General features: G+C 33.0%; 1 protein-coding gene across 4 annotated transcripts in view; it reads left to right on the top strand.

The window, feature by feature from the left end:
• Positions 1 to 24,201, top strand: part of LOC129234678 (leucine-rich repeat-containing protein 49-like) — a 98,444-nt gene extending 74,243 nt beyond the window's left edge. For all 4 annotated transcript variants that reach the window (XM_054868723.1, XM_054868721.1, XM_054868722.1 and 1 more), the window contains 5 exons: positions 6,128 to 6,371; positions 13,495 to 13,677; positions 15,694 to 15,803; positions 19,119 to 19,239; positions 23,757 to 24,201. In XM_054868723.1, the coding sequence (XP_054724698.1) occupies positions 6,128 to 6,371; positions 13,495 to 13,677; positions 15,694 to 15,803; positions 19,119 to 19,239; positions 23,757 to 23,993 (895 nt within the window). In that variant the 3' untranslated portion in view covers positions 23,994 to 24,201. The remainder of the gene's footprint in view (positions 1 to 6,127; positions 6,372 to 13,494; positions 13,678 to 15,693; positions 15,804 to 19,118; positions 19,240 to 23,756) is intronic.
• The last annotated feature ends 1,888 nt before the right edge of the window (positions 24,202 to 26,089 follow it).

Here is a 26,089-nt window from a genome sequence, read left to right as displayed (position 1 = left end):
AGTTGTAGTTAACTACATTTGTAACAAAGTAGTTGTAGTTCGCTACAAAAAAATGTAGTTTTTCCAACCACTGTGTGTGGGTCATGCTTTGTGGTGTTGATGCATGAGCATAGGGCATGCACAAGAAGGGGAGGGGAGGAGGCGACGCATGTTGGCCCGGTTTTTCTAACATTATTTGCTTTCACAAATGCGGAATTATTAGTTTCCTTTGCTGTCATCATCAGTATTTTTGGCACTCATACTTGGAGATCGTAAGAATTGTAGGTACAACCTGACCATCCTTCAACAACTCCAATTATTTGCAGTTATTTTCAGAGACCTAAATTACAAAAGAATTATAAGAGTATCAATGCATTATCAAAAATATGTGACACACAAGGCCGTTCACAGAGATTTTGGGTCCCATCACAAAATGAGTTTTCTGCCCCTCCCACCCTTCCTTCATATTGTTTACTTCTATATTCCATGCTTAGTTTTGAAAATATCGGGCCTCTATCGAGCGCGTGTGTCCCTTCCCTCTCCTGTGTACACTCCTGGTAACAAATAAACTTTTTATTGAGTATACTATCAGGAGTCCCGTCATAAACATACACGTCAAAACAAAAAATTTACCTACGGTAGGATACTTGACTAGATTTTTTCTTGGCAACAGGAAAATAAGCTGACAGCAAGCGAAATAAGTAGTTCAAAGCACTGTGTCGAGGTTTGAAGAGATATTAGGCGTTTTACTTTAAATACATAGTTAATTTGTCAAACTGCAGCATGATTTTTTTTTTTTTGCTATAATTTTTTTAATTAATAATTTCAATTTTACAAGCAGCAGTCTGTAGTAAATGTGTTAGAATGGAATGTGCCAGCCAATAACTCAAAAACAATTTTCAATCTCTTCTGATTTGCCAAGTAGGTAGCTATAATTTTTGTAAGTTACCGCCCATTGGCCAGGGCTAAGGCAGAAATACATGAAATACACCGCCAGCTCCGTCATTCCAGCCAAGGACTTCAGTTTTGTGCTTATTAGCACTCAATTTGTTTGGCACTCTTGGCTTCCTTAAGAGGTTTTCCACCTCCAGCTCAGTCACTTGCTATGCCGGGCTGTTGAGTGCTAATTAGCACGAAACTGCAGTCCTCGGCTGGAATGACTGAGCTGGCAGTGTATTTCAGGTAGTTATAGTTCGGCCAAACCTAACCTGGCAACGATGCAATACTGAGATAGGATCTGTCTAGCCTTCACAATACTGCCACGTTAGGTTTGCCCCAACTATAGTAAGTATAACATTTTATCTGCTAACTCGATTTTTCTACCGAACCTCATTACTTGACTCTGAAGAAAGAAAACAAACTTATCCGTGAAAAATATATATTTCAGAAAGTTATATGAATTAGTTTGAATATATTAATCAATAATTTCAAAAATAGTGTCATAAAATGAATCATAATAGATGTAATCGAGCTGTATCTCGATATAAGGTCACCATTCCGGACTGTTTGAAACTGATCTTAGAAGTGGGTGACCTTATAAACAATTCATATTCATTTGTCTACAGTTTCTTTTAAGCTTAATATATTCGTATACCTAGTGCTGTACCCAGTATTCAGTATATCGTTGCTCAGAGCAACAGTGAGCTATCTAATTCCAGAAATAACACTACTGTTGCTCTGAGGTGACGATATGCTCACTGGCTCCTAAAATTTAATGGCGCAGTCTGCGCTATGACACCCCTGTTTAAAGTATATGCTCAGTGCTGGCCTGATCAGAAAAACCTCGGACATGTAACTGGAGGGCATGTTAAATATGTTGTGGTCACAAAGTCCTCGAAGTGAAACGATACTTCTGATGGTGCCGGACCAGGGATTGCTCAATTTTTGGTACAACAAGGTTAATCAAAGAAAAGCCAAATAAAAAGCAGCTTTGAAATTGATCTCCTCAGCATTGGAAATCTCAAAGTAACAGGTCAGGCACCAGTTCTACAAATATACTGGATCCAACATGTCACACAGGTGACTTAAGAAAAAAAAAGTCTAGGTGACAAGTTGTTTTAGAGCAAGACTCTTTCAGAAGATCTTTCAGATTTTTCCTATAAACTCGGATAAATAATTTGTTGGTAGCCTACAATTTTTTTCTGGCTACCAAGAGTTCACAATTTTTGTCGGACTCTGCACATGCACTGTACGTGTATATACTATATTAATTTTACATGCATATGTAACACATCATGTTTTGTACTCACAGTTTGATATTCAGAGCAAATTTACCTCTTCTGTTCAAGTAGGGAACCCAATAGGTACTTGCACCTTTGTTTGATCAGTTGCATTCCGTCCGTCATTTTCATATTTCTTGGGAACTGAAACTTTTGGAAGAATTCCATTCTCCTGCCCCCCTTGGAAGATTCCAGCATTGAGAAGGTGCAAGTGGACAGCATCTGGAATGTCAAAGAAATTGCTAAAAATAATATGATTCAAAGTTCTCAAAATAATGTATTTTTTAATGAAGAATAATAGTTTTTTATTCATTTCCTTAAAAAATATATATATTATACTCATTTATACAAATAACAAGCATTTAAACGCTTGGAAGAGGGAAGGGGGGAGGGAGGAGCAATATACAAAACTGTTTTCTTGAAAACCCAAGTAGTTTAACTAAACCTAGATGCTTCAATTTGTTTATTGAAATCTAATCAGTTACAAGAAGCAATTTTTTATAGACATAGTTGTTATTCATAGAATTTAAAATAAATTTAAAAAAAAACACTAGTATTTTCAGTAATAAGCAATATCTTTTAATTAACCTTAGATGTAAGCAGTAAAAGAATTTTCGGAAGTAGATATATTCATTAAATAATTTCATAATTCATTAAATAATTTCATAAAATAATCAAGACTCAATGCTGTCATATGTTACAATTACTTCGTAATTAGAGGAACTTTTATAAAATAGCTTCTTGGCAAACAAATTTTGATTTAATTTTGGAAGCTTGCCACGATGTTATCAAGTTTAAAAAAAGGATAAATGTTCAAACTAGATAAAAACTTAATTTTAAGCAGCAATCATCGTTACAGAAGTAATAAAAATGTAACACTCACCTGCAAATCAACTGCGGATGCGAATATAGCAAAATATTTGTCATCAGCGATAGCGATTTCTGGCCACTACACTTCGTACGCCATTGCTGGAATATAAACAAAAATCAATCGAATCTTCCCAATCATTCGAAACCAACCACTCGGATGGGTCACGTGGTACAAAACGTTCGAATCGTTTCAGTTGAAGCCAGAGTCACTGCTTTTGATCGAAGCGTTCGATGGAAAAGGGGAAAACGTTCGAAAAATGTTTCAGTTGAATCTGCCCCTTAGCGCTATATTTTCATCGCATACCGGAAAGCAAGTCTGAACTGGGATAAATTAAATCTGAAACAGGACCAATTCCCAATTTTAAGCGAGAGCTCTTGAACAAAAGCGGATTTAGGACTGCATTCCAGGGGGGAGGAGGGGGCAAGTTTTTTTTTTTGAGCAACATTAGTTGTAATCAGGGCCAGATTAAGACTGAACAGGGTCCTTAAGGTATTTCAGGTATGAGGTCCCTTTTGTAGTCCTAAACTCGCCAACGATGGTCTTAAGTCTACAATTGAGGACTTTAAAACAAGTTTAGTCCAAACTTTTCCTGTTTTAAAAATACATTTTTGCGTGTGGAGAATACAGATGTTCCACAGGAGTGCCCCCCCCCCCCCGAGAGTGAGGGGCGCATCCCCTAAATATCACGAATACCCCCCAAATGAGGAAAATACCCCTCAAACCCCCTTTCTAAAAATTTCAATGGTGTGTTCCAACTGGTGCAACAGCGAGACACAAATGTAAGAGCAGACCATCTGCGTTGTAGTAAATAATGTGGGAAAGATATTAGCCTTTCTATCGGATACTGATATTATTTGTTGATCTTATCAAAAATGATTCTGTACTTACCTGGTTCTTAGATCAAGGCCCTCAATTGTGTTTTTCCGATTAAAATATCGAAAAATTGCCAGCCAGACAAAGCCTTCAAACCTTTGCCGTTCCCTTAAAGTCCCTAAAGATATGTTATAACTTCACTTATCGAAATTTCCGTGGGAGAGCTCCGTAACCCTTTTATCTGCACTATAGCCTAAAATTGATTTCAGTTTCAGAAAAAAGTGCCCAGAGTGTACTAGCGTTTCCCATAGATCGAAAAAGGGGCAGTGAGCTTTCAGATAAAAGGGTACTTTTTAAGAGAAGATTTAAAAAAGGTGCTTCTTTTACTTTTTGGTATACTATGTACATACAGAGTTCAAGTTTTTCCGATAGTAATTATTTTTAAGATATTAAAAAACGTTTTGATGTTTAATTTTAAAGGTAATCCAAAAAACATTCAGATTCAGATTCTTGTGGATGTTTCAAAGACAGGCTTCTGTGAATCTTTACCTTTTCAAAAAAAAATTCGCTTTTGTGAAGTTTTGTTTAAACTTTTAAGGGGCAAGGATTGTTGATTAAGTTAAGGGTCAAAGGTTAGCTTAAAAGCGGGAAGGCACGGCGCCCTCCAAAAAATCTTTTGGGAAACACTAGGGAAACCAGTCCCCTTTCCTTTTAATGTTTCCAAACATAGTATAAGATTATGTTTTTAAAATTTCTATGTCGAAAAATTACGAAGGAGAATCGCCGGATTCCCCATAGTAACTAAATGCAGTTTAAAATTGGGTCGAGTATACTTGAGTTTTTAAATGCTTCCAAATGATATCAAGGACCCTCCTACTCTCTCAAACGTGACCAAAAATAGTTTTGCGTTTTTTAATACTTCAAAGTCGAAACGCTTTCGTAGAGAGCTCCCGATGCTTCCCTATTCCATTAATTTTAGCAAGGGTAGACTAAAAGTTGCTTTTCTAAAACTTCTCAATTTGGAGAATTTCTCGGAAGAGTTCCCAAAGTTCTATTCTAAACAAAGATAGACTAAAATAAACTTCATTTTGAACAAAACAAAAAGTTAAAAAACAAAATCGAAGGGGAACCTCTTCTTTTCCCTCTCCTCTAATGTAAAATGTGTTTTTTGACATCAACTTTGAAAATATCGCTTGGAAGGGAACTAGAAACCCTTCTCGCGATTCTTTTCTCCTTAGGCCTATATAGATCAACCAATTTCGAAAAGTATGCGGGGGGATTTACCTGATTCCTCCTTTTCCCCGTGGTTTTCTAATCTTGTCAGTGTAGAAGCCTAAAGATGTACTTTTTCAGATTTATAACCATTAATATCCTTCTTTCAAGGCACATAAAAAAAAAAATGAGTCAGTGTTAGCTTTATTTTACGTTTCAGAAATTTCTTTTTTTTTCTCGTAACTTTAAAACTTGATTTACGAAGGATAATAGGAACTAGCGGTATTTTAATGTCTTTGCTCGACTCGGAAGAATCGAGATCCGACACTTTAATTTAACTTCTTTAATTTACAGAGGTGGGCCAAAATATTCTTTTGCCGACTGGGCCAAAGTGCCAAAGTCAGCCAGTCCGCCCCTGTATATATATATATATATATATATATATATATATATATATATATATATATATATATATATATATATATATATATATAATAAAAAAATATTTGCTAAGCGACCCATTTTCTACATAGTGTCCTTCCTTTTGATACATATTTTCTCTACCATAATGCTAAGTTTTTGGTGCGGTCGTGCTTGAAAGAAGAAGGTTGTGTGCAAAGTCTGTTGCGCATCAACTTCTCTACTCTTGCTTCATCATCAAATCCGCCTAGGTCTTTTTTGAGTGATCCAAACAAATGGTAGTTATAGGGTGGTAAATCTGGACTGTATGGGGGGATTTCTGGAGGTGTCCAATGAAATTTCTCCGTTTTCTCTAGCTTTAAAGCACCAGTGTGCAGGCTTTCATTTTCATGGAGAGGAATGACACTATGGACTATGTATCGCTTGTCTGTGTTGCAATATGCAGCTTCTGCTTCATCTAAAAGGTGACAGTAATTGCCTGCATTAGTGTCACCTTTTTATGCCTTCTTCAGTAATGTTTTTTTTTTTAATTTTCTTTCATGGTACAGCAATTAAAGTATTTAACTTTCTAAAGTAAACTAAGTTTTTCATGTTTCCTTTCTTTCTGCTTTAGCAAAAAATCAAGAACATCTGTTGCATTAGATTTGGAAGTTGCTGATTCAAGATTGACATATCTAGCTGAGTTAGAATTTGGTAACTTGCAATTATATGGTCCTGGTGCTGTCGCAGCTACAATAAGTAACACTTGGGCTCCACAGACTGTTGCTCTAATACACACTGTGTGCTTCCATTTTATTGTTTTTGATAGTATAGCTCATTTGCTGGGTAAAATGAAAACACAATTTCCTAATATTGAAGTAAGCAGCTATTTTTTAAACATTTTTTCTAATGAGATAAAAATTATTTTTTAGTTCAGTAGAATCTTGAAAATTCAAGTCTCAAAAGTTCAAGGATCCACTTCATTTGAGTTCCTTCACTATGTTTTGCTATATGTTTTTCATAGCTAATAAGTGATTTTTACTAAACTCTGAAAATCAAAATCTTTTACTATTCTAAAACTTCCTTAACTACATTTAGTAAAGTAAAAAGGTATTGAAAGGTCAGTGTCAACAACTCTCTGCAAGTGGTGCAAAATAATTCTTGTATACTAGTCATGGATTAAGAGATTCCTTTGATATAACTTAATACAAAAAATGATATAAAACTAAGATTATTTTGCACCGAGGAAAAAACAAGCAGTCTTTTTAGAATCTCCAATTGCATTCAAAAAAGGTAAAGCTCAGCTCATGGCCTTAAGTCATCTGTACAAAATTTAACCTTTTTTAATTAACAGTTTTTGTGTTTTTAACTTGTTATATTGTTGGTACATACACACATATATGCACTTACATAGATACAAATCTCATGGTAAAGCTCATTAAAATGAATTCGATGACAGTCCGAATGCCTTTTTTGGTTAAACACGTTCAAGTACAGTCGGATCCCGCTTCAACGTGATCCGACTTACGCGAAATGGCTATAATGCGAGTTTTTCATGAGTAATGAATTTTTTATTGAGGACTCAAATTCCTTGCCTGCGACATAAAATTTTTTGAAAAGGAGCAGTGGAGCGTTAGAATGGGCCTCGTTGACACTAAATTTTGGTTTTGTGAATGGACTTTCATCCCTTTAGCATCATTGAAAGCGGAAGTTCACACACTGCATTAGACTTAACAACGCTTTGCTTTAGTTTATACAAATAACTGCACTCCGATTCTTAATGTGTTTTTTTTCTTCTTCATTCTACATGAACGTTGATGAAATAGAATGGCTCCCAAATGCGCATTTTCATTTCAAGTTGGCGAACGTGGAAAGAAAAAGAAAATTTCTGAGCATTAAAAAAAAGGTCAAGATTCTCGATATGATTGAACAATTAAAAGTGCTTCAAAGATAGCACAACAATTAGGTATAAGTGAAACATCAATATGTTTAATGAAAATTCAAGAAAAGGAAATCCGTAAAAGTTCAGAACTTGGCTTAATACTGAAGCTCGTAGGGTAGTGTCTGAAGAGCAAAATACAAACATCATGAAAATGGAAGCTGCTTTTCATTGTGGCTAAAAGAAGTCAGAAAGAGGGGTGTTCTCACACTGCATAAACATCATCTACATCATTTTAAAAAATTATAATTAAAAGTTTACAATATCTACTGTTCAGTGCTATTATGCAGTTATGTACTTAATGTAAGTGCCGTACTGTTTTAATTCATGTCTCTCATTGATCATTGATTTTGTGCTTCATAACAGTTATTTATGTTAAATAGTAACGCTTTTTCTAAAATACAGTAAAAAGTCAGTTCTTTATAAAAGATCCGGTAATATGTAGTTAAGAAATGGTTTGAAACAATTTGAGGGGTGTTAACACATGTCTGAAATAATTGGGTATGCTTATAAAAAATTTCTAAACATACTGTGTTCCACAACGCGAAATTTCGACTTGTGCGAGGGGTCTTGGAACGCATCCCTCGCGTAAGTCGGGATTCGACTGTACTATGAAAAAACCCAATCCAAATTGATATTGAGGTAGTTAAAATGGAATTTATGTTGAAATATGAGTGTTTTTTTTCTTTTGTAAGGACAAGACATCCTTTTCATTATACAAAGTAAAAGGTACAATACAGTACATACAGTAATAACAGTACAGTACATACAGTAATAACCTAACTTATGTTATCCAAATTAATGCTCCTATTTTTCTTAAAAATCTGAAAACATTCAGATTTTTCTGTTTCTGCTTTCTTATTCTATTTTTTCCCCCCTTGAAATTTTATCCTCCCTGATATCTGCTGAAAACTTATGTTAGGAAAGCATGCCAAGGACGTGTCAAACACGTGCTTCGCTGAAACGAGATGCTTTGTTTGAGATTTCAATCTTTTGGCATCCTGCAAACATTTCAGTCATTTTTAATGTTGGAAGGTTTTTCTCAATATGCTACCTTATATCTGCTTGTTTTATTAATTATTTCAATAATATTTTTATTTCTTAAATTTATTTTTGAAAAAATGCAAAAGTAAATTAAAATAATATGGTTCGGCTCCCACTGTCTTGGATTTTAATGAAACTTGGCATGGTTACTTTTTTATGTATTTAAGAAAGTATACAAAATATTTTTGGTGAATCTCAAATAGTTTAGACTTTACAGCCTGTTAAAATGTTTGTGATTTCATAATTTTCATGGTTAAAGAACAATATGTGCCTTGTATTAATTGCTACCAAATTATTTCAAACATAAATAATGTAAGATTCCAGGCTGTTGGGCCATACTCTGAGTGTTGTATGGCACAACAGCCCGGAATCTTGCAACATTATTGACAATGGCAGTGAAAGCCTTCATTCTTATATTAGGATCATTCCATGTCAAATCGCCTAAATTAAATAGTCAGCTGTGCCGTCATGCCTCTGATTTTGTCCATTTTTTTTTTACGAATAAATACTATGAAAAAAGCTCAAATTATTTTTTTTTAATTTTTTGAATGCAAATTGCGCTTTGCAAATTTTTTTCAAAAATTTGATTTTTGATCATTTTTTGGAGTCACCGGTTTGGCATGAATTCAGGAAAATCTCTCAATTTTCTTCAGTTTTCAACCAATTAATCTGAGTTTGGTATCAATTTCAAGCTAATATTTTTCTCTTTTACTGTGAACGACAGAAAGTATTCTATGAACAGTTGGGTGTTGCCACTCTTTATCTTAAGTCAATTTTTATGTTTTTTCAATTGGGAGATTAAATAAGTCATATCCAGAGTACCTACTACGATCTGCATCAGATTTTTTTGTAGCATATTTAAATCATTCTCTTGCTATATAGAAAGAAATAGAAGGGTGTTTTTTGTTGTTTTGAAATAAAAAAATCAAGTATGTTTTGCAGAAAATACTAGTTTTCTATTACTTTAAATCTCATTTAAGCTTAAAAAAGGCCAAAACCTTTTCAGAACAATCAGTACTAGACTCTCAAAGGATTTGTATCAATAGTTAATCGCTAAAAAGTTGTTTACTTTGGAAGAGAGTTGAGCAAAAACCTCCGTTTCAGACTTCACAAAAATAAATAAATAAATATAACGCTTTTGATTGAAACTATACTAAATATTAAGAACAATAATTTGAAGAATAGTATAAAAAATATTTCTAATGGGATTATTTTGATTTTTTTTTTTTTTTTTTTTTTTGACATTGAAGGATGGAAAACAAAATTCTCTTGAAAACTTCTCTTAGCATAAACTTGTTTGGATTACGTTACACCTGACAATGAACTTCCACATTTACAGTAAGTACTCCATAACTCTAGATTTTCTGAAGAAGACTATTTTTACTGATTGAAATATATTTTAAAATCTCTTTGAAACTTATCGATGGAAATTCTGATTTTCTCATCTTCTGATACAAGAAGGAAATGGCAAATTTAAAAAAAAAATGCCGTCCACACAAGCATGCCTTTTATTTCACATTTTATGATCAATGAAATCTATGTGTCGATTAACTTTCAAAGCAAAAGAAGAATGATGTGTATTGCATGAGTATTGTAAGAGCGGAAGATCATTGTCAAGTGTTACGTAATCCAAGCAAGTTTAGGCTATGAAGACTTTTCAATAATAATTATTCTTTTTTTTTCCTCATCTTTTACTGTCAAAAAAAAAAAAAAAAAGCTAAATGCTGCCATTAGAAATATTTCTTTACACTATTCTACAAATTATTTATTATAATATTTATTACACTTTCAATCAAAAGGTTTTTTTTTGCGAAGTCTGAACCGGAGGTTTTTGCACAATTATTTTCCAAAGTAAACAATTTTTTAGCGTTTAACAATTGATACAAATCCTTTGAGAGTCGAGTATTAATTGTTCTCATTAGTTTTTGTCCTTTTTAAGCTTAAATGGGATTTAAAGTAATAGAGAACTTGTATTTTTCACAAAACAAACTTTATTCTTTTATTTCAAAAAAAAAAAAAAACCTTCTTTTTTATTTCTATATAGCTAGAGAATGATTCAAATATGCTACAAAAAAATTTAATGCTGATTGTAGTAGGAGATATGACTTACTTAATCTCCGTTCACACTGAAAGAGAAAAGTATTAGCTTGAAATTAATACCAAATTCAGCTTAAAAAAATTAATTTGGGCTTTCCTCATAGATATCTATTCATAAAAAAATAATGGACAAAATCGGAGACATGACGGCACATAGCATTAGGCAATTTGACGTGAAATGACCTATTATTTCAAACGTAATTAATATGGGGAAAAATTACCTTTGGAACTGAGGCCATTTTTTTATTGAACTTTTAATATCATGGCTTTCAGGGGTTATTTTGATGCAGTTTTAGGTATCATCCCTTTTGCCCGTAATTTTACTATTTTTTTAAGGGTGGGGGGGGGAGTTCCTCCTTTTTGCTCTTTAACCACTTTCATCCCTGTTACATGGCTGTGGCAGCTTCCCATTACTTGACTACCAATAACTCAAAGGTGTTTGACTTGGAATGTACAAGAGTTGGCTATTTTTTTCCGGTTAAAATGTTTTATATGTAGTGAAAGAATGAATGAAATGAAAGAAAGGGGGGTTCAACCAAACCAAGCACTGCAACTAGAGGTCTATTGTACTAGTCCCCAAACAGAAGTCATAAAAAGACCAGTAGCTGAAGCAAAATTCAACGAACACCTAATAAGAATGTTATGAATCTCCTATGGTTCAAGCAAATGACGACCAAGGTGTTCAAACCTGTTGGCAAAAAACACTTCAGAATCACACATGATGTGAGTAACAGTTTCCTCAAGAAAGAGGCAACCCCAGAACGCGCGTTGGATCCTTACTGACACCCATTAGAGCAAGGTGCCACTTTAAGGTGCAATGACCAATAAGAAGACTAAAAGTCTTCCTAATACTATTTTTGGTAGGAAGCCTTTTGCATTTTCGGCATATGATCTCCAAAAAGAATCAGGACTGTCTTTAGGATGACCAGCTGAATATGTTCAATGTCATTGTGAGATAACTTCTCCAAAGGGAAGGTTTCTTTCACAACAGCTATCATAAACATACTCCCTGCCTGATCATAGGATTGTGGTTGACCTGTCCTTACTCTTAAAGATGCAGGAGAAGGAGTTGAAATCTCCGACCGAAGATGTTTGGTTTCTCCCACCTTCTTGGGAAAGGCAAGCCCGGTGGCTTTCGCGTCCTGTACCAGCCTCCTCCTGCTGCATATTTGTGCAAAATTGAGTACTCCCTGCCCCGTACTGCAGAGTTGATGGGTTTCAGACCTGCACATCTGCACCCTCACCTCTCTCAGTCGGTGGGTTGCAGACTCGCACCCTCACCTCCTCCAGGAACAGGGCTGCTGGTGTCCACCTTCAAGTCAGCCTCCAACTCCATGGGAGCTGGAAACTATGAGATGGTAAAAGGTTAACACCCGCTTAACCACCCTGTACGAGTGCAAAGCTAAATACAACGAGGTTTCGCCAGTTTCCTGGAGGGGACCGTTTTAGACATTATGCAACCCAGATGCCATTCATCCATCAGCATGGTGCCTCACACCTTAGATTGGGTGTTCATTTTAGTCGGCTCTTACGGCACGCATGGACTACATTGGGACTATTCTGCTCCGATCACCACACGTGAAAGTGTACAGTTGATTTTCTACAAATAAACAAAAGAAAGAAAGTAACATAATGTTGGTCACCTTTTGACATGAGTCACCCTAGAACTTGAGTAAGATAAAAACTTTCAGTTCGAAAAAGTTTCGATTCAATTTACAAAAGCAAGAGGGCTCCATTTGCTTGACCGACATAATAGAGAGGTAATGAAACCCTGACCCCTGCCAGGGGGAAAAAGAGAATGGAGAAGGGAGTCAGTCGAGAGGAGACCAAGGTGGAAAGAACTACTTGCTGGAAAGAAAGGGGTCAAAGAATTGAAGGAGATGAGCTGACCCCACAATGCCGGTAGCGGTATCCGTCGGATCCATGATGTCGGATCCTCAAAAGTCTGCGATTTATACTCCTCAGCGAAAATAGAGAACCATGATAATACAGGATGCCCGCGGCAGGAATTGATGAATGTTATGACTTAGACCAAAGGGTACCAGCACAAGACCTGACACCACGTTGCATCGGAATTGTACCTCGGACCGAACTCTGTTTAGTCAATTGGAGACCCACGATTACGAATGTGTTGACAGCACATAAACTGTAAGTGTGAACTCTCTTGCTCAATGTTGACCATTTTCTCTTTTATAATTGATTAAGGTTTTAATATTGATCATTAATATTCAGTGTGTAACGCCTCATGTAACTTCAGTTATTTTCTAATTAAACATTTTTGTATTTGATAAGAGTTTGCAAAATTTTTTTGTCAGGGAAAATTAAGGTATAATTGAATTGCTTTTACTACAATGAATAAAGAAATATATATGTTAAAGTGGATTTCGTTTTTTTATCCCACGATGCAATTAGATTGCATGTTTTGAGCAGGTGACTCCGTATTTCTCTTATCTAGAAAATTTGGTTATGAAGTGTTTAATGAAAAAATTTGTATCAGGGTTGATAGACTGTACATTAAGAAAAGCTACAATCACTTTTATAAGAAAATTGGGAAGTTAATTTATAAATTAAAAGATAATTTCTTCCTATTAAGACTTAAGGTAAACAGTCCGTACAAAAGGATACTTTGCATTATAATGTTTATATTTATAAATTGTTATTTACAACTACATACACATATTTTACCTGTAATCCCCCGTTTTCAAAGATATGTAGTTGTAACATAGAATGAAATTAAGAGTAACAAGAAAATTTGAAGCTTAAAATAAAATGTATAATTATTTTTATGCACCAATTGAATTTTTTTATATTTCCTTTTGATATTACTTAAAAGTAAATCTACATAAGTCCCCTTTCAAAAAAGCAAAATGCATTACTTGATGTTCAAAATCTTCCATTAAAATAGTCTTTTTCTTTTTCAGGCAGCTTCATTTGAATGTACTTGTATAGAATCTTTATCCCAACTGAATGCATTAGGTCAAATTCCAGGTCTTAAAATTTTAACGATTGAAAGTGAGGGAAATCCTATATTACAATTATCTTTATGGAGAATGTATGCTGTGTACAGATTGGGTCCAACGATTGAACTTATAAATGGTGCAACGGTGAGTTCATTAGACATAAAATAATGATATTTGGAAAATATTCTGTCCATTATACATATTTAACTACAATAGACCTTCGTTTTACTTGGGGGTTACGTTTTACGGAAATGCTGGATAAATCAAAAACATGTAAATTAAGACTTAAAATTAGTGTTGGAATAAGGCTTAGGTTTCATAGATTAAAAAAGTACATCATTCTAGCGATATATAAATACATAATGAAAAGCTGGTCATGAGTTTTTTGGCAGTCATTTTTTTCTGTAGATCTTTGGTACTAACGCATCGATGATCGCTTGTATCATTTTCATGATGGGATCTTCCTTTTCTATCAAATCAAAGAGATCATTCGCCCTTGTCAAGAAATGGATCAAAATTTTCAGTGGGAAAACTTTTAATTGTGTGCATTCCATTTCAGTATCCTCATTAGTTTTGTTCTCCTTTGTCAATTTCATAAGCTCTTCTTCCAGTAAGCTCGGAATTGTGCAAGTTTAATTATAGTACTAACTGCTTTGGAACCAATTGCAAAAGATATCTGAAGTTGTCCTAGCTCACTTATTAGCATGCCAAAATGCAGTTTTCTGCAATCTCAGTACTTCACATTTTGAAAGAAGGGAAAATTTTATCTGTTTGCAATGTGCTGCATCCACCTAAAACAAAATATATGTGTCATGTATAGCCTGGAGCAAAGGAGAGCCAGAGGGAACATGATTCAGTTGTTTAAATTTATCAAAATGAAAGATGTTAATGGGTTAAATTTTCTCACAGAAAGCAAGACAAGGGGACATTGTTTTAAGCTATTCAAATCTCAGGCTATCCTGGAAATTAGGAAAAATTTACTTCTTTAGTAGGGTCCTGGACATTTGGAACAGCTTACCAGAAGAGGTGGTCATGAGCAAGGGGGTGGATAGCTTTAAGAAGCCTGTTGATCTTCATTGAGGACTTATAAACTGACTAGGATCAGCCTAGCTAGGCCCAGAGCCTGTTGCTGGTTGTTACATTTGTATTTGTATAAATCTTAAACCACATATAATCAAATCCGTTTAAAATAAACCCACGTAAAATGAGGGTCTACTGTATTACAAAAAACCTTTTAGTTTTGGGACACCAGAAGCCCTTTTCCTTTGTCAAACAAGAGACACCCTGTTTTGCACTGCTTACTTGTCATCAAGAATCCCTCTGCTTGAGCAGCTTTTCAAACTCGCTCAGAAGCAAAGTAACGGTTCAGTGCAAATGGAGTGTCATTATGAATCTGCTTAGCTTCCCAATTCTCAAGACTTTCTAATTTGTGTTGTACATTTTTGTTTGATCACATTCATTTTTAAATGCATTATCATATTTTTGTTACAAATAAAAAAACTCATAGCAATAAACCAAGAAGAATAAGGTGGAACTGAACCTAGAAATCATAAAATTATCAAGATTCAGGTGTGTGGAAAAGTAGGAGAAATTTTCAAAAATTACATCAAAATGGTCCCCCCCCCCCTATTTTGAACCTATCCCAAGGTTTCTAGGATAATGTCAGTGTTTTTAAATATTAACTTTAATTCAAATGCAGTTTTGAAACGATTTTACTTTTAAAAGTCCATTTGTATATAATTATTATACTTTTGATGCCTCCCTTTTGAAAAATGGGATCTTTTTCATCTGATTTGCTATTCCACTCCCATTTTCAATGTTCATGAAGCTTTGTTAAAAGAGAAGTTAATAAAAGTCAACTTTTGCATTTAAAGTTTGAATGATTTTGAGTTTTCCCGCATTACACATACATTAAAGGGATAATGTCGGGGGTCTGGCCAGAGGAAATTTAGGTCTGTTAATGGATCCTTCACAAATATTGATCAACCAAAACAGATTTTTCATAAATTATTTGTTAGAAAAGCAAATATGAAATCAAAATAACATTTAATTTCGTGTATAACCTGATAATTTATGAAACCTTTGTTGAGTTTGAATTAAGGATATCAGCTTATATTTATGAGAGCTAATTGTAATAACTTTTTAAAACTTTTGTTTTAGGTAACAGAACTTGAAAGAGTTAGAGCGGAAGATATTTTTGGAGGCCTTGGTTTTGCAGCTTCTTTGTTACTTCCGAAGTATAGGTTATCTTCTTTGTTAAATAGTCCTAGGTATGTTCAGAATAATACTTTGTTGATTTTACTCTGCAGTGCCTTTCATGCAAAAATGCTTAACATGAAAAATCTGTTGACACAAAATGATGTAACAGTCCAGACGTCACTATTGTGTAATTTTATTTAAAAAAAATTATTAAATACATACAAAAAACCAGACTGCATAAAACCAAATTTACCTAAAACCCAGTATTTAGAATGTTATTAAGTATTACTGAATAACTACTCCATTGAAATAGTTTTATAATCGATACACGCATAAGACAAATCATAAATTCAAAAGCAGAATAGAAGGATCAACAGTCGGGTCCCATTCCTTTTTAAATCAAGGAACCTCGTAAAATTTGAATGGACCCCGACTGTTGATCCTTCTATTCTGCTTTTGAATTTATGATTTGCCTTACATGTGTATTGATTATAAAACTATTTCAATGGTGTAGTTATTCAGTAGTACTTATCAAAAATTCTAAACTACTGGGCTTATATTTTTTTCTTATTTCTTTTTTTGGTTTTTATGCAATTGGATTTTTTGTTTTTATTTAATAATTATTTTTATTTTACTTTTTAGTTAATATTCATTGACTTAGTTATTATGATTATAAGACTAAATTTCGAAATCTTGTCATTTGATTGAGAGAGTTTATATCGTGAGGTTTATTAAGTAACTTTCAGTGGTCTAAACAACTGATCAATTTAACTTGGCTTAAAGCTACATGTGCTTGACCTTTAGCAAAAATGCGTGAACTTAAGTCAACCACATCACAGCTACCTAAACAGCCGGTATAACCATGATGACGCGAAATCGGAAACGTCGTCAGTCAAACCTTTCTCGCAAAACTAAAAAGTCCATCAAGAAAGTACATGTCGCAAAACTCAGTCCCTTGAATCAAGGCAAAAACAAATGCAACATGTTAAAGATTAATTGAATTCCTCAACTTAGTAAACAAAAAATTCAGGTAGTGAACTACCTGCATTTGTTGCTCGCAGGTAGCATGCAACACAAACCCGAACTGACAAACTGGCGATTGATTGTTGATTACTGTCATGTGTTTAGTGACACTCCCAAAGTTAAGACAAATCGATTGGCGTAAGAATTATCAAAATTGGCCAAGGCATATAGCCTCTATAACGCTACATAGGAACAAACATACATGCATAGATTTACAGGTTTTGGCCAGAGGATATTTGGGTCCGTTAACGGATCTTTCAAAAAAATCGTATCAACCAAAACGGACCTTTCACAAAATCCCAATCAACCGAAACGTACCCTTCACAAAATTCTGATAAATCAAGAACGGATCTTTCACAAATTGTTTATTGAAAGAGCAAATCTGAAAGCACAATAATGCATATTTCTGTGTATAAAGCTGATAATTTTTGGAACCTTTTTTAAAGTCAAAGTCAAAGGATCAGCTTATAAAAAAATCTGCTGATTTTGCAAAGAAAAAAAATCAGCACTCTTGTGATGCTCCTGCAAGCGATAACTAATTTCTAGTGCCAAATAAATATAATGCTCGTTGTTTGTTTCTTGGAAAGAAATTAACATCTGAAAATAAGTTTGGTTTTAAATAATTTTGTTTGTTTTATCACAGCTAATTAGCAGCGGTGTTGTAATCTTTTCTGAAAAGGGGTTGGTAGGCATTTTTCTCCCTGCTCATTCAATAAACATTGATTATAATAATATTATATATCAGCGAAATGAACTTAGAAGTGCAAAGGGATAGTAAGGATGGAGAAAAAATATGATCGCTTAAGATAGGATTACCAACTTCAAAATTATCGCTCACTGCCCACTTTGTGTCTGGCATTAAACCTTTATAATGATTTGATTAGAAAACATTCTCATCATTTTATCAGCTTGCATTTTTACGGTGCAGTACGATGTTTAACTTATTTTGGGAGAAAATTATATGAGTTTGATTTTTTGATGCTAAAAAAAGGATGGTTAACTTTGAATCAACTCTTTTGTTTACCGTTTTTTTCTTTAGATGTCTACGTTTTGAAAAATGCAATCTTTTAAAATCCGATATGAGAATCATATTTTGTTCTTTTTTCAAGCTAACTTTGCATTATTAGGACGCAAATAAATGAAAAGTCTCTTTATTTTTGTTAGAACTCTCATTCCAAATTTTTAAAGCAAAATTCCATTTTCTTTTATGAGTCAAAAATTAAAATGCTGAATCGATGTTTTTTTTTTTGCTTAAATTGTGTCCACAGTTATTAATGAAATGTTTATAAGACTCTAAAATGCAATTTTAAAATAATTTTATCAAAAATATTTATTTTACAAACCGTTTTTTTACTTTTGATGCCTTTACTTTGAGAACTGCGATCTCTTTGCTTCCGCTATGGGAATCTGATTTTCCGAATTTTTGATGTTTAGTACGCTTTGTTAAGAGGTAAACAAATAAAATCTCTTTTTTTTTTTTGTTAAAATCATGGAATTTATAAGTTTTAAACGAAATTCTGTGCTTTTTAAGAGTGTCTTGGGTCAAAACGTTAAAAGCTGAACCCTTGTCTGATTTTTTTTTTTGTTACAATTATTTTAAATTGTGGGCAGGATTAAACACAGTTGCTGAGCACAAACATTTATTGATAGTTACACATCACAATTACACATAGATGAAAATTACAGACTACTCTGATCTACATACTACAGCCATCACTACATATACAAGAAGAGACATCTTCGCGCTTGATGAAGCGCAAAGGTTTCTGGGAGGAGATATGACGCAATATTGACATGCGCATTTAGAAAAGAAATAAGGATTGAATCCTAACATAAATACTGTGCAGAAATATTTCTAGTATAATTTAACATAATGTAGAATGATTGATAAATATTGATACCTTGAGAAAGTATCCCCCCTCCCCCACTAAATACTAGAAAAACACACCAGAATGACACTTAACATAGAAGAGGAAAACTCAAGTTTAAATGATGCAGTTTGTGCCATCTCTAAATTCTAAAATTTCTTTTTAACAAAAAAAAGAAATCCGAAATTATTTGATTTTTCACAAAATTAATTCATTTTTCACAAAACTATGTGATTTTTCACAAAAAACTAACCCTGTGAAAAATTCTAGACAGACCCCCGACTCATAAACACATTACCCTCTTCCTTTGCATTGTGCGCGCAGTTAGGTAAAAAATTTCAGCAGGAAAAAATATTTTTAATCTCCAGTTTTTTTTGTATTGAACCTACTTCACTGTATCTTAATGTTATAATTTAAAGCACTGTTAACTTTAATGATTTCCAATTCAGTAACTTTTATATAAGTGGTTTTTTTCTCTCCCCATCTCTCTTCTAGAGTAAAACAAATGTTTTTAAAAGAAAAGGGATACTCTCCCAACAGCTTACAAAGACAACCAGACTGCCAAGTGGCTGCCGAAGTTATGAAAGCTGCATTTACTTACAATCCTGATTATGAAGTAAGTTCAAATCAAACCCATAAGTATGTTATCTGGGGTGAAAGGAAAGAGTATATTTTCAACTCAAATTGTACGGTAAAATGCAAAATGCATGTATGACATGTATAAATACATTGTAGTTCTAGAATCCCTCTCTTACCCCGAAATGATGAGCAGTATTTTAATATAAAAATAAAATCTCATCAGAACCAATTTTTACCTTCAAACACTTGTTTACATTAACTAAATGATACAGGCTGTTAATTGTGAGTAACTTATTGTGCTTAACTGAGCCTATTCACTGCATCATGCTATTTTACTTTGACTGAAATGTTATTGCTATAATAGATCCTTTATTAATACACTGCTGACAGTTTTTTTTTTTTTTTTGAACTCACTTGTGTGGCCAATGATTTTTTCCAAAAGTGAAAAAGAAAAAACCCTCAAATATAAATATAAAATACCCTTTTTTTTACACAATATATTTGTTATTATTACAGTGATTTAATATTTTTAAAAGTATGATAGGTTGTGCAGGTTTACAAATGGTAAATTAAACAGGGTTCGTACGCCCTTGAAAAACCTTGAAAAGTGCTTGAAAAAAGAAAGTTCATTTTCAAGTGCTTGAAAACCTTGAAAAAGTTTCTTAGTGCTTAAATTCTCTCAAAAATCAACGAATTGTGCTTAGAAGTTTTAAAAAAGTATTTCACCAATGCAATTTTCTGAACATGTGTTCAGTATGCAACATCGCGAAAAATTGCTTCCGTGTTTGGGATTTCAACCCTTTTGCATCTTGTAAATATTTTGATGTTTTTCACAACCGAAAGATATTTTGACATATGGTACCTTAGATTAGTTTATTTTTTGTTTAATTTCATTAATTAACAAAGAAATTAATTTCGAAACCATGACAACATTGAACTTACTCGGGTTTCGCGGAAAATTGCTCTTGTGTTTGAAATTTCAATCTTTTTGCATCCTGCAAATATTTAAATATTTTGGCTAATCAAATGTTAGTTTCGCATATGCTACCTTAGACTAGTATATTTTTTGTTTAATTTTAATGAAAAACAAATAAATTTATTTCATGGGAAACATGCCACGTCGAACGAACTCAGACTTTGCGAAAAATTGCTTCTCGTGTTTGAAATTTCAATCTTTTTGCATCTTGCAAATATTTAAATATATTCACTAATCGGATGTTATTTTCATATTTGCTACCGTAGATTAGCATATTTTATGTTTAATTTCAGTAAAATATGAGTTTATTTTATGGGAAACATGACAACATTAAACTTAATTCGCGAAAATTTGCTTCCCTTGTTTGAGATTTCAATCCTTTTGCATTTTGTAAATATTTTTATATTTTTGACAATTAGTAGTTATTTTGACACTGCTACATCAGATTAGCTTATTTTATTTTTTTATTTTAATAACTAAAGAGTTAAAGAATTTATTACCTTGGTCTTGTTTAATTATTTGCTTATTTATTTTTGCAATTTTGAATGATTATCTTTACCTAATTTTTGGTCGTAACAGATTTTTTTTTAAAAAAAAATTAAATTTCAGCAGTTGAGCACCTAACAAATTAACTTAAAGTTTGTATTTTAAATATAAAGTTGATTTATATAATTTTATTTATAAGTACATCATTTTTTTATGTCTACTAAAATAAATAAGGTGTATAACAGGGGTGGTTGTGTTATGATTATTCACTTGAAATCCAGTAGTGTTCGTTTTTATGCTTTTACCTCCTTATATCTCCAATTTTCCCCTTTTCCTCAAATGTTCAAAATTACTACTTTATTATGGTTGTGGGTACTTGGAGCTTACTGAAAGAGGCTTTAATCAGCAAAGGGGTAGATAGCTTAAGGAGGGTCTTTCATCTTCATTTGGATCTAATAAATTGACCAGTACCAGCCTAGCTAGGCCCAGTGCCTGTTGCTGGTTATCAACAGGCGCTGGGCATGGTATTTCTATGCAGAATATTTTGACTTAATAAACTATTTTATGAATTGTATGCATAGCAAAAGTTATTGTTGTACATATGTATATTCAAGTCATAGGGGTCTTAGTTTTAAAAATTATCCCCCCCCCCCCCCCCCGCCCCATTTTGCTCTTTGAAACTTTCAGGTAATTTTTTATGAACTCACAAATCACAATTACACCTGAATATTATTGCCTTTCTGAATTTAAATTCTAATTTCAACAATAACCCATTTTTTCCCAAAATAAAACTACTTTTGTCATAATACATGTCAACTTCTTTTAAATCTTTGCGATTCCGAAATATGGCTCTATAAATCTGAACTTGCACATTTATTGTCTATTGCAAGTTAATCAATGAAAGCTGAATAGGCTCAAGTTTGCATTCAGAGTATTTATCACTGCTTAAGCTGCTTTTGTATATTTTGAGGTGTAGAGACTGGACTGTGGACTTTCATAAACTTTTCTTACTTCCTAATTTTTAAATTTACTCGAGGACAGTTGAAATGCCTTATTGGCTGAACAGCTAATAAATACATACGAATAATTGATTTGAATTCTTATAAATGATTTGCAAACCTAATATTTTTAGAACTTAATAGTGCAAACTGAAATAACTTTCTGGGTAGTGTTTTTGTCCTAACCACCCTTATATTGTAATAAACCACTATGGTACTGGAAATAAATGTTGAAACCGGGGGGGGGGGGGGAGTGACTTCAAAAACTCCTCTCTGGCAATGCCATTGAACTTGGGTATTTTAGTTTCTTCCCATAAAAGTTAAAAGCACTTATGAAAGGGTTTTTTAAGTATTAATTTGCTGATTCTAGAAAATATACAAACCTCTGACTGCTGCAACCTTTGAAAAACCTCAAAATTAAACCTCTTGGTATCTGCTTCTCTTTATGACCGAACTTTTCAAACATTTTCAGAAAGACTTTCAACGCAGTAGATCTTTCATCAAAGCGTCTCTTGTTGTAGAAAAAACAATTTTGTTTTCCTATACTTTTTTGTATTATTGCCTTATTTCTATGTGTTTGTAGCAAATGAAATCTGCATACAATATTTTTAGCACAAATTTATGATATTGCCTTGAAAACAAAATTTTTTACCTTGAAAAGTACTTGAAAAGTGCTTGAATTTTTTTCTGCCTAAAGGGTATGAACCCTGTTAAAGAGAACCACAATTTGAATGCATACAATGTTTTTGGTCAACAGCGTGTTAACTAGCCTAGACTATTGAAAACAGGTGTGGATCCAGGAAATCCCCTTGTGACCAAATGTAGCCTAAAACTGCATTTTGGAGACTTACATTTTGAAAAATTGACTTTAGACCTTCTCCTTTTCAATAACACTAGACAACAAAAAACAAAATGTTGTCTCAAAATTTAACCCCCCTTATCCTAAAAAATCAAAAAGTTTTCAGTTAATTCTAATACTCTACTTTTGCAACAACTTTGTAATTATTAATTTATAACTATATAATCTACATAAATAAAACAGAGAATATATATATGTGTGTGTATGTGTATGTTCCCTATACAAATCTACAGTTTAAGTTGGATCTCGACCAAATTTGGCAAGGAGGTTCTTGAGCACCTAAAAAGGAACATATGGGGGGTTTTCGGACGCCAAACAAGTACTGAATCATTCAAATTTTAATTTTAGGGCCCAAAAAGGGCATTAAATGACTCTTTCTACCCGAAATAATTATCCAACCAGTTCAAATTTAGGGCCATTTGAAAGCCCGCGAAAAACACCCATTGAGTTCACTTACTTTCTCTGAATTAAAAAAAAAGGCTGTAAAATCTCTTGGAAAAATTAAAAAGCTTTTACGCCTAATGAAACAGAAATTTTATGTTGGAAATTTATCGTAAATTTATCGTTTGCGCAATCTCATTTTAAATTAGCATGAACACAATTCAGAAGGTTGCCACTTTTTTTTTCTTTGACTGTGGCTAAATAAAATTTTGTTTTATTTATCTTATTTTTTTAGGATTTTAGTTTTATTTATGGGGGGTTGCGTTTAATTCATTTGGGAATTTTTTATTTCCTGTTTTCTTTCTTTCAGAATGATTATTTTGACGGGAAATTTTACAATACTTTTTTTTTCCTAATTGAAGCCTGATTGTTGAACATGCGTCACTTGACAACTTTTATTTTCGAGGTAGACCATGTGAAGCCGGGCAATGTAGCTAGTGTTTATAAAAAATAAAATGCATAATATATGTTAAGTTTCAAATTTCTGTCGTGCTGATCTCGGCACATTAAAATACTTATAATATGTTTACACTTTACCCATAACTGGAAAACAAACTTTGGTTTTAAAACTTCTAGTTTCTGTTATACAGTCACGCTCATTTGTAGCGAGTTTTTGGCTATGAGGTAGTTGATTCAATTCCTTTTTACATGGTATTGTGTGTTATTTAATTTTGTACAGTGAAATTATGGTTATAATGAAATTTTTATTTGGTCCCTTCGACTTCACTACCAACGGGCATATCTGTATTATATTGCTTAAAATTTCAGACATGTAATTTTTATTTCTCTTACAGTACTCTTTACCTGGATACAAAACTACTGCAAGTAAAATTGTGGAAAAAAATCTATTGCGTGTGGAAGAAGCTTTAAAAAAACGTTTAGTCTTTCAACGGCTTTGGCCGTCCATGTTTTTAGGAATAGTCAATGATGCATTAGAAGATTATATTGATTTGAATCGCCATATGAAACTGTCCATGCTAAGCTTGCTTAAGAAATGCAAATCTTTAGATGAAAGTGATAGCAATGATTGAAATAAATTTTTGAAGACCATTTTTAAATAAATTACCAAAATTTCATTAACTCATTTTTTCTTTTCTGGCTGCAATTTGGCAACTTTCAGTTTTCTTTTTTAATTGACAATCAATGCTTCATACAAATGAACCACAAATTTCAATACTTCGGGTAAACTTTGAATCTTGTTATATATGAATTTTGCTTTAATAAAGCTTATCTATTTATCCCAAACTGTATTATATATATTCTTTGTGTGTAATGCTTTTAAGTGGGGAAAATTGAACAATTGTCAGTGAGGTATGAATTTGTTTTACATAAATAGTTCATCGACTGATGTCCTAGAGGTTGGTTTGCTTCTGACGTATGGAGCACATAGGAGTTGATTGAATTAGGTCCAGGTGTATAAAACTGGCATATCCAAAGATTTTCAGAACCTTTTAAAAAGATTATGTTTAAAAACATTGTAATTGCAGTTTCTGATTTAGTTTTAGTTCAAATAAAAAATTAATTAGCATTTTGAAAAAAAAATACTGTAAATATTTCCCCAATTTGAAAGATATTTTTTTCATGGTATTAAAGTTTTTTAAAACTATTAGAATAAAATTACCAACCAAATATTGTATTGACTCATGCCTTGAGCATCTAAAGTTTGGCCAGAGAGATGGCAGATGACTTGAAGTGGAGGCATCATTTGATGTAGTGAGAAGCAAAGGGATGCAAGTGGCAAAATTTGGAGATAACCAGTACAAATGGTAGGTGAACCCCTCCTCTGTCTTGGGGCAAGAGATAGTACTAGTAGCCCTGGTAGGTGCTGCTGTACAGCATGATTTAGAAAAAAATTGAATGAAAGCCTACCTAGGACGTAATCTTTATATGCGTTTTGCTCAAAACTTGAAAAGATCCACTTCCTACATTGCTTTGCTTCTCACTGCCTCATTTGTAATTGGTAGAATCGGCGAGACAGCACTGAGTAGTAAGAACGATTGATAAGGATGCATTCTTATTGATCCAATCTATTTGCAAAGTAACTAAAAACTTACAAATGTTTCCACTTCAAAGTCATTTGCTTCCCTTTGTGGTGAAGCTTCATCAAAAACTTAGATGATATCTTGAAAATAAAAAATTTCAGAACTCACTGAAGCCTTTTTAGTAAGATTTTTCAGCAAATTTACTACAGTCAAGGTTTTCGCCCTGGAACATAGGGTTAAAAGATAACCCTTTAAAATAACTAATATGTGTTAGCAATACTTTAAAACAGAAAAGAGTTTAACTGCAGTTAACATATGATAGACAGCATATGGTTTCCTAACAGACGATTAGGTATCATGTAGTGAAAATTGTCAACAGTTTTGCTTTGTTTAATGGATATACATATTAGAAGGGATAATGTTATTTCATCAAAGAACAGAAAAGTGGCTGATGAGTGCCGAAAAGAAAGAAAAATGTTTTTTTTTCTTCCACTTTTGTTTTCAGACACTTTAAAAAAGTAATTACCATCTGCAGGGCTCATAGTCCTCCTGTATCCCCTATATTTTCACAATTTGTCAGATATTCTCCTATATTTTCTCACTAACTCCTTTTTTTTTTTAATGTTAAATGCTACCCAAAAATGCAAAAAACTTTGATCCATTTTTTTTTCTTCTTTTTCCACTGCACTATGCACTCTTGCATCTTTAATGTTGGCATATGTACTAAACTTCTGTTTGATTATTTTAATAAAACATACAAAATATACTTACTTTGATGTAAAATCAAAATTAACTTTTTTTGATGGCTTTACTTGCAATTTTTAACTTGTTTTCAAATTTTTACTTTGTACTTTTAAAAGGATAACATGTTAACTTTAAGTGTATTTCTGTAAATATTTTAAAAGCTTTTAATTTTATCACATATAATTTTACATGTAGTTCAAACGACCGGTTGTACCTCAAACAAATGTTTTTGAAAATAATGTGTACAGATTTTGGTATCAATTCAACTTTGAGTACTTCAAATGTTTCAAAGCTTGTAGCTCGCTGAAAAATGTAACTATCTTGATGAAAAAAGTGTTGTTGTATAGGATTTTGTTTGCTTTTTCAAATAAGTATTTATTATTATTATTATTATTATTATT

Source organism: Uloborus diversus, chromosome 1, assembly GCF_026930045.1.
Source record: "Uloborus diversus isolate 005 chromosome 1, Udiv.v.3.1, whole genome shotgun sequence".
NCBI lineage: Eukaryota > Metazoa > Arthropoda > Arachnida > Araneae > Uloboridae > Uloborus > Uloborus diversus.
The sequence above is the reverse complement of the archived record's forward strand: the minus strand, read 5'-3'. Positions and strand labels throughout refer to the sequence as shown.